The sequence below is a fragment of the Pempheris klunzingeri genome, chromosome 15 (genome assembly GCF_042242105.1).
Source record: "Pempheris klunzingeri isolate RE-2024b chromosome 15, fPemKlu1.hap1, whole genome shotgun sequence".
Classification (NCBI taxonomy): Eukaryota; Metazoa; Chordata; class Actinopteri; order Acropomatiformes; family Pempheridae; genus Pempheris; species Pempheris klunzingeri.
In genome coordinates this window covers 21002363-21012598 of record NC_092026.1, presented here as the reverse complement: position 1 = coordinate 21012598, position 10236 = coordinate 21002363, and the positions used below count along the sequence as shown (strand labels likewise).

General features: G+C 38.4%; 1 protein-coding gene across 1 annotated transcript; it reads left to right on the top strand.

The window, feature by feature from the left end:
• The first annotated feature begins 2904 nt into the window (after positions 1 to 2904).
• LOC139214280 (cathepsin Z) lies at positions 2905 to 6550 on the top strand. The gene is made up of 6 exons (XM_070845090.1): positions 2905 to 3037; positions 3748 to 3911; positions 4254 to 4433; positions 4870 to 5020; positions 6002 to 6167; positions 6322 to 6550. Exons 1-6 carry the CDS (start codon positions 2910 to 2912, stop codon positions 6433 to 6435), a joined length of 903 nt encoding a protein of 300 aa, XP_070701191.1. The 5' UTR covers positions 2905 to 2909; the 3' UTR covers positions 6436 to 6550.
• The last annotated feature ends 3686 nt before the right edge of the window (positions 6551 to 10236 follow it).

Genomic DNA, 10236 nt, shown 5'->3' with positions numbered 1-10236 from the left:
TATATTTTCATGGTACCTACTTTACCTCAGCGTCTCTCAACAGCCGTCACTGCAAACAGCGATTTCATATATTTCTCAGAATGACCTTAAACATTTTCATGAACATGCTGTTTTCAACTGTGGGTCATGTGTGACATTGGAAACAGCATTGACATAGTACGCGTCAGTGGGTAATCACTTCACTTTGTAAAAATGTCCCCACTTCATGCCCCACTTCAGAGGGGTGTATTATTATATTATACTACTGAACTATTATTATTGTTACACTGACATTTTTACATTGTAGTTATTGGTTATAGGAGAAAATATATTACATAAAAATGTAAGTAAATGTCCTTAGTTTAAAATATTACTTCAGTAAAAGTATGTAGGCAATGTACTTTTTGTTGCAATGTTTTATTCAGAACAGAAAATATCACAAATAATGACAAACGGAATATTTAGATGGGTTTTTTTTTTTACTTAAAGTATCAACAGAAAAATGGCCCCATGACAGTAAATACTTTTACATAGTATACCATTACATTATTATTAGTCATATCATTAAGCATTAATGTCAAAGCAGGATCAATACTGATCATTTTCCTTCTCATTTAATTAATTGATAAAAACTTCAAAACATAGTTAGAGATTTACATCATTACGATTACACAGACCTCGACGTGACACCTTCATGATGCTAGTTATAATAATGAATAATATCATAAACATAAATCAGCATATTTGAGAAGCCATGAGATTTTTTTTTTTCCATGAAAAAGGACTTTAAAAAAAACTATTTAACTAAATAGCTGCCAATTCATTTTTTGTCAATCTACTAATGGATTAATCAGCGCATTATTTCAGCTCTAATTGTATATACTGTTGGGTAGCTTAAACTGTAACAAAGCATCTTATTTCATAAGCTGTTTATTTGTTCTGTATGTAAAATCTTAATTTTTAAAGTAAGTAAAGCTGTCAGATACATTTAGAGGAGTGAACATTATGATATTTCCCTCTGACATGTAGTGGAGTGGGTAAAGTGGCATGAAAAGATGATACTCAAGTAAAGTACAAGCACCTCAAATTTGTGTACTTACACTTTATACCTGCATTTTAGGACATTTTTCCCTTGGAAGCAGGGTGAGGTAAAGAGAGACCTTAATCAGGACCCAGCAGAAGGCGTCTAAGTCGTTTTTAAAGCTCACCTTCTGATGTTTACACCGACATCAACACATCCTTTCCTTTCCTCTGCCTGCTGAGCAGCTTTTACAGCATCCTGATCGGGAGAAAGACCGCCACCTGAAGATGGATCATACAACAAATAACAACTGGTGAGAGATTTATCTAGTGTTCCTGTTGAAGGTTCATTAGGTGCCTAATGCACATCTAATCTGATTCTAGTTTTAATCATTAAAAGCACAAACAATAATGCTTCCCCATCACAAAAACAGACCTCGATTGAAGGTAAGCCTCGTTCAGTGAGAGAATAACCTTGTTAAGAGCTGCATATTACCCATGAAAACCCAACCAATCATCAGGCCCTGCATTAGGTGTAATGTGATTGTAATGTGAGTATGTTATTTAGAAGTTTCCCGCTGACCCTGCAAAACCTGCACTGCTCTAACACCCAATTTTTAAAAACTTCTTTTATGTTTCTAGCTTTTGTTTTGGTGTGAACATAGAAGGCAGGAACATCCCAATATGTATATAAAATTGTTAAATACAGTGTATTATATTGATAAGAAAGACAATATTTGGAGGGTTCCTCTGAAGACAGCACCCATTTTTATTTAGAAGGCATTCACTTATTCATTACTGTCCTGAATGCAAAGAAGAGTCATAAGAGGCAAAGGAGAATAAGAATGTAAGACAATATTATATAAGGGAATATAAGACTTGATAAAGTGCTTGAAATTATGGTGAAATTAATGGTGAAGAAAGGCACAGGTATGTTACCTTTTTGTATAATGTAATATCTAATCTAATAATCTAATGTATAAAATGGATTATCATTTATTTGACTGTAAGTATTAACGTCTATACAACTATTTGAATAGATGTGAAGCTGTTATTTTACTGTTTAGTTGTTGTGTATATAGCCTGCTGTATACCAAATGTAAGTCCTGTGAAAAAATTCATTTGCCACTTTTAATTTTGCAGAAATGTTCAGATTTTATATTGAATTGTGTCAATTCCTTTGTAAGTGTGTGCTTGTACAGGTACCAAAGTAAACCTACTGTAAGTATCTTCTAATATCCTTACTTGTGTGTTGCCTCATTTTTAATGTAATCTGCTAAATTACTACTAATCAGATAGATAACATAGTGAACATGGTTGGTGGATTAATATATTTTGAGATAAGACTTAACTGAGACTTAACCGGATCCCATGGTGATCATATTATCATTATTCCCCCTAATCTTATTTAAAAGTACTCTTTATGCAGAATGGCCCATTTCAGAAAAACTAAGGCATATAAAGTATGAACAAAAAGATATAAAGTGCAGGTACAAGTATAAGTAATGGTCACAGTGAAACAGTATACAGAATAGATAGTAGTAGTAGTAAATAGCAGCTGTAAATTAGATATATACAGTAGCCTAGTGTATTGATGCTAGTATAAATATGAATACACTCCAGGTCAGATATATACTATAGTAGAGTATAAATACTACTACACTATAGGTCAGATTTATACTGTACGGACTCTGGTAGAAACATTATTACACTATAATCTAGATATATATACTGAATGGATAGTAGAATGAATATTTGTGGATATGTGAGAGCATATATTTTGCATTATGTATTTTTGGACTTTTACTTCCTTTACTTTTCCTACTGAATTTTCTCAGTGGAGGTTGTCATGGTAACGGGGGCCGGCGGGGGGCGCTGGTGTGCGTGTTTACGTCAGGAGCGGAGCCAAGATGGCGTCTTCAGTAGCCGCTCCGCTGCTTATTTGTTTAGCATCATTTTCACTACAGATTTGCTCGTCCAGACTTTTATCTGAGCCTTGTTACAAACCCATCAGGGACGACAGACCAGACTCCGTCAAGTAAGTGAGAGAAAAGTGTCGGTTTTCCCCAGACAGTGACACAGTTTAATGATTTTGGACATGTTGTTTAGCTCTGATTGTAGCAGCGTTAGCGTTACTCCCCAGTTCTGAACTGACGGATTTATTTATTAAGATCTGTGTCGGGCTGTCGATACTTTGGGTATTAAACCGCTGTCTGTATTTCTTATAACAACATATTTCTAAGTAACGCCAATAATTCAGTTTTATACAGTATTCAGTAGTGAGTTTAGAGTAATGTAGTAACTGTACCTACTAACATTAGTAGCTAACTTAGTTAGAACTGATAGCACTTTGCTATTTTTGCTATACTGTTTTTTTATTTTATTTTTTGATTTAATGGTTTTTCTGCATGGTTTGCAGGGTAATTAATGTTACTGTGGACAGATCAATTAAATCAAATTAATGATCACTGACTGATTACCTGTAATTGTGCAAAATGTGATGATTAAGTTTACTCAATTAAATCAAATTATTCAGGTCAAATGTGCTTCATTTTTTTTGCTTTGGTGTGACTCTTAATTTTAACTTGACTAATTCTAACAGTTGTAACTGTTTCAGATTAGTCAGTAACAGATTCAATGTTCCTGTGTTTATTACAAGATCTCTGTTGTTCCTCCTTAAGGGGGCTGACTGTTCTGGTTCCCATGATGATTTTAACAATGGCAGCCTCACCCTTTACTTTCTTTTAGGACGCATCCCCGCCCACATGAGTATGTGAACGTGTCGGACCTGCCTCCGTCCTGGGACTGGAGGAACATCAATGGGAAGAATTATGTGAGCGTCACTCGGAACCAGCACATCCCCCAGTACTGCGGGTCCTGCTGGGCCATGGGAGCCACCAGTGCACTAGCTGGTAACCGCGGCAACGTGGATGGAGGAATAGAGGAGGGAGGAAACAAGATAAGAGGAGAGGGATAACAGGGGTAACAGATGGGACTGATCTAAAATGTTACATACAACTTGTATGTTATTATGTGTGTTTAAAATGTATATTACACAGTTTGTTCGCACATTGTATGATACAGATATTATCACACAGGATCATATTAGTGTGGCAGTAGTATCACAGTGAGCATGGAGAGCAGCGACCATCCTGTAGGCTGGCAAGAGGACGAAAAGACGATGAAAGTGATCCCCTGGGGAGATTTTGCATTTCAATATGGTAATATTTGTTATTGTTATTCTTTCCTCCTAGACCGTATCAACATCAAACGTGGGGGATCGTGGCCGTCGGCGTACCTGTCAGTCCAGAACGTGATAGACTGTGGGAGGGCGGGCTCTTGTTATGGAGGAGATCACCTGAGAGTTTACGCCTACGCACACACTAAAGGCATTCCTGATGAAACCTGCAACAACTACCAAGCTAAAAACCAAAGTAATAATTATACAAATTGAATCTATTTTGACACATATGGTCAAGAGTGTGTGGACACTGTGTATTTTTGGTCTGTGCTGTTTTTTTTAATGGTTTAGGATTTGGGGAATCTTAATGCTGACAATGATATTTTACACGAAAATGTGCTTCCAACTTTGTGCAAACAGTTTGAGGGAGTCCCATTTCCTGTTTCAACTGGCGGAAAGCCAGGTCCATAAAGAAATGACTGTCTCAGTTCAGTGTGAATACTTTTTGGTGCTCTTATGGCTAAATGGTAGCAAATCACTGCAGCTGTTATAGCTGGAAATAAATACCCATGAGCTTATACTGTACATTTTGAAGATGAACTTCATGGAAAGTGTATGGAATGAAATTGTGAAAATAATGCCGCCCCACGCTGTAAATAATTCTAAATAATCTGCTCCATTTGTTTTAGAGTGTGAGGAGTTTAACCAGTGTGGCACGTGCTCCTTCTTCCAATCCTGTGCTATTGTGAAGAACTACACTGTGTGGAAAGTGGGAGACTATGGAGACGTTTCTGGAAGAGATGAGATGAAAGCTGAAATTTACACCAACGGCCCCATCAGGTAGAATAAGTCATCCTTCCACCCTCACGCTCCGTTTAAAGTGAAAACCTAAACTCCTCACAGAGCGATTCTCAATCAGAGTGAAGTTTTTATTAGTAGATACATATTTAATCATTCTTAAAACCTCTGAGGTAACTTAATAGCACTAAGTATGATTTTAATCCACTTATATATGTCTTAAAATGCAGTAACTTATACAAATTTAAAGCCTTGAAGTATTGATCGTCATATCTAACTTGTAGACTTATATTTTTCCCCGCGTATCCACTTTAATTAACACAACCGAGCTTTATGTCTCGTAATGAGTTCTTTTCCTTATCATTTATAGTTTTACATCTCACACTAGCTGCATTCCTTTTACTAAAGCTCTGCCTTTGACAGCTTTATATTGTCTTTAAATTAATTCCATGCAGTATTAACGAGGTCTTAAAGGCCTTTAAATTAACTTTTCTAATACCTGCAGATGTGGTGGATCGAACTTTTCAAAAACTTTTTCACAATTTTTTTTTTCACACATTTGAGCTTAAAAAGGAGTTTGTGACATGAAAAATTTCCAAAGCTGCAGCTGTAAAGAATCATTTGTAAACGTGGAAAAATGCAGAAAAGGCTGCTTGAGAAAATTAAGTTTGCGAGAAGAAAAGGTGTCTGGCAGAGAAAGAATGTGTGAAATTTGTACGTGTGTTATATCAGTTATACAAACACGGCTTTTGTGAACATCTGACTGCAGATTTAGAGCAGAAAACTGTGCGAAGCTTAACACTTAAGTTCCCACCAAGCACAAGACACATTTAAGTTTCAAGTACAAACTTTGGCCCTGATTTTCCAGCTGAAAACAGCCCAATAACATCTACATTTTGACCCAAGAAATGCTCTCTCTACTCTGTGATTCGTCATCATATTGTAATGATCAAAATAATGTGAAAAGAAGAAGAAAGAAATCTGTTGGATTTTGCTGCAGAAACTCTTCGCTCTGTTTTTCAGCTGTGCCCTGATGGCCACCGACAGCTTGGAGGAGTACTCTGGAGGGATCTTCTCAGAGTTTCACCCCCTGTCTTTGCCGAATCACATCGTGTCTGTGGCTGGTTGGGGCGTGGCGGGGGACGGGACAGAGTACTGGATCGTCAGGAACTCCTGGGGAGAGTTTTGGGTTGGTTTCTCTCTGCACCACACCCTGCATTCAGTCTGTGGGCAAAGTTCACACACTTTTACTGTCAGGGAAGATCGGCCACTGGTTTTAAGACCCTGTCACTGACGCTGGGTCTCTTGCATGCAGATTAAATACTGTTTTGTTTTGTTTTCAGGGAGAACATGGCTGGGCAAGATTGGTCACCAGTGCCTATAAAGGAGGAAAAGGCAACTGGTTCAACCTGGGCATTGAGAAAAACTGTGCATACGGAGACCCTATTGTAACATAAATGACTAATTAAACTGATAGAAAGACTCTAGTTTTGTCTGGACAGGGTTTTTTTTTTCATATAAACCGTTGATCATTTGGAAAATGAAAGGAATAGTTTTAGGAAACATGTTTATTTGTTTTGTTACTTACGTGTTAAAATTAAATTGAAAAAATGACAATTTGCTGTTTTCATGAAGAGTTTTTTGCCAAAATATTTCTTGGACGGGAGCAGCAACTTCTTGGAGTCTCAGCTGGTTGCCAGGCAACTGGCTCAGACCATGAAATAGTTTGGCACACAAAACCCCGTAAAACCACAGAGTTGTTTTTACACTATGGTTTTTCTACGGAATAAACAAGCTAGAGATAACGTATTGATAAATGAGCTCCATAGGTTCTGGTAGTTGGATTCTGTTACCTGCCAGCCTGGCTGTTTCCCCATGTTTCCAGTCATTATGCTAAGCTAAGCTAACTGGCGCCTGGTATATATTTACCGCAAAGACTTGAGAGTGGTATTGATCCACCTGACGGCTGGCAAGAATAAGCTTATTTCACAACATTTCAAAATATTTGAATTACTTTTGCTTCATTAGATTCATTAGATACGCTTTATTCGTTAGATTAGCTTTATTTTGATTTCCGGTGAAATGTGTTAAACCTTTAATTTACACTTTCATTCTTCCACAGAAACACATGCAGACCTTGTTACCACAGCCTTATGTGTTTTTACAGCTATACATGTGAATTTTACAAGCTTAACCACAGTCAAACACCGAATTTAAATAAACATTTTGACTCAGAATCAGTCATCAGGCCAGAAAATGCAACCTAGACCTGCTCATGAATTCAATTTTAAGCTTGATAAAACTCATTCTCTGCAGAAAAATACATTCTGCAAAAGTACAGGTTCTCCAGATCGATTACCACACATTTCTAAGGAGACTGTTCCCTCACACGAAAGGCGAGCTGAGTCACTCACATTTAAATTCAACTGTGCTCAAACAGCGTTGGCAGGGCAGGAAAGGGGAGCTTACAGTTACATTTTTCATCCGACATACTGCATAACATCTGCACAAACAGCTTCTAATTAGTGTCTGGAGGCTGGAGTCGGACTAATTTAACATGAATCAAATCTTATTGGACACAGTGAACCCGCACATAGTGTAACCGCCTGCCTTTAGCACCAGTGGGGTGTCGTTTGTCCGAACATGCAAGCCTGACTCACATGGAAATGTCCTTTTGCCACCTTTTGTTAAGTTAATGACGGCATGAATCACTGTTCCCTGCACATTCGAAGAGATGAGGGCCGTTAAGGGTGCCGAGGTCGTGTCTTCAACCTTTAGACTACAACTTTGGTGTGGAAGTAATTCTTTTACTTTATTTATTAATTCATGTTTAACAAGGATTAAGGCTGCTGATGTGCTATATTTTTCTTTTTGTCAACAAATCCCACATAGCACATCCCAAAGCCAACAATTAATGAATCCAAGTACCTTTTATGTTGCCTGATTCGTCTTTCTTTCGCCATTGGAGCTACCATTGTTGTCCAGAAGCACAATGAGCCACACTTCTTCATTAACTATAGTTTATTTTGAGTCAATCCCTCATAACATCCAACTGCTGCAAATTCTCATTAAAGCACCAAATGTGTATTCATCCGCAGCTGAAAATAGTCCCCAACAAATGCACTGTTTATCCCTTTTTGAGTAATCTCTGCTAAAATCTACAGTGCCCAGCTGCTTAAGGGAATTATTTAGCCAATTTCAAATCAAACTATGCACAGTATTTATGAAATGTTTAAAGATCCTGGAAAGCACTGATAGACAAATTAACACATTGCTGATTTTGCCCTTTTTATTGTTGTTCTATTGACAGCAACAGAAATATAGAACATTAGCATCCTTTTCCTTTAAATACGACTACAGGCCAATTAAAGTTAATTGACTAATAAATGAACTAGACTATGTGGGGACAGCTTTGAAATAACATTTTGGGAAATAAAAGTTATATATCAGAAGACATTTTCTTAAAGTTGAGCCTTTCTCAGCTTTCCCCCGTCGTGCCGCTGGGTGCCATTTAAATGTCAGTAGCTCAGCGGGCGGCGGCGGGCTGCAACAGCAGATATCATTCACAGCGAACTGCAGCCCAGCACTCACCCACCTTTTCAGTCTGTGTGTGTGAACAACCTGTCAGATTATCTCAGCCTGTGCTGCGCTCTTAGTACTGTTGCCTCACAGCAAGAAGGTTCCAGGTTTGAACCTGCAGGTCTTTCTGTGTGGAGTTAACATGTTCTCTTCATGCTAGCGTGGCTCCCTCCAGCTACTCCAGCCTCCTCCCACAGTCCATAGACATGCAGGTTAATTGATGACTCTAAATTGCCCATAGATGTGAGTGTGAGTGTGAATGGTTGTTTGTCTCTACGTGTTGGCACTGTGATTGATGGGCGATCAGTCCAGGATGTACCCCGCCTCTCGCCTAGAGCCAGCTGGGATTGGCTCCAGGATGTGTTTTTTGGATTAATGTCCCATAAAAAAACATCAGAGTAGTGTACATCTGTCTAAAAACTCTGCATGCATCATGCTTTTCTGTTAAACAATATCAACAACCACAAACTATACCACGGATAACTCTAAATCTATTTGCATATATTTGATGTATTTATTGTCTCTGTACTCTTTGGAATTAATGTACATGGTAGTCGATGTGTACGAGTTGCTCTTGTCAGTAGTCTTGCACCTACAGTAAATGTGAAATACACACAATTCGATATAATTCCAGATGTTTCAAAATAGAAGCCAAAGGAAATATACTTTAAGCGTGGACTGAATACATTTCCTCAGGTGGGATTTGACCTCTTCACCTCAGTACTTGTAAAATCTCGGTTAGTCCCTGGAAAAAAAGGAGCACTTCAATAGACATTTTGCATGACAGCAGGTTGGGAGACAGTTAGTCCCACAACTTTTTAGCATTTTATTTCCCAACATGAAGATCTGAATGGTGTTTTAAAGCCGCTAGGAATTAAATACTGAGCACGAGCCTAAAAAACTGAAATTGGCACAAAAAATGAGCAACTTTCATCTGGGTTTTAAGCTCCCAAAAGGTTACTAACCCCTCAGTTTCCCTGAAATGCCCCCGAGTGTGTGTCCTCAGTGTCCCCTGACTGACTTTAAGCAAGATTTGTAATATGAAAGTGGGTGAACTGCGTTTCTTTGTTGTTTCAGAAGAGAGTGGCTATAAATGAGAAATACGACTTGTGGGTGTGGGTTTGTTGGTATTAGTGAACCTCTCAATTCTTTCTGCTTCAGACTGTAATGAGTCATTCAGAGCAGGTCAGGGTTAAAAACTGAGTTATGCAATTGACAGTTAAAGGCTCTCCATGTCCTCGAAGTCTGCTGTGAGTGGAGCAAAGCCAGGCTGGACATCTGGAGGGGAGGGTTTGAGTCTCCACCCTTTTGGTTTATAGAGACAAAAATGCTCGTTCATCATCAGAAACAGATCATAAGTCTATAAAGGCTGAGATGCCTTTCCCTTTAATCACTCTTGTCATGCGTCAGTGTCGCTCTGTGCTGCTGCTGCTGCTGCTGTTGTTGTTGCAGTGCTCTACTTTTCACTCCTGCAGCTTCAGTCAAATCTTTGCACTGCTGCTGCTGCTGCTGTAGCAAATGCTTTGGAGTGAGCGACATGTCAGCAGTGAAGGGGCCTTAAATTCCTCCTCCTCTTTTCATTTTTGAACAGACGTGCATGTTGAAAGGACATTTGTGGCTCATGCAAACCAACTGGTTGAACAGGTAACTGTACTCTGAGGCCATATTTAGAACAGCTT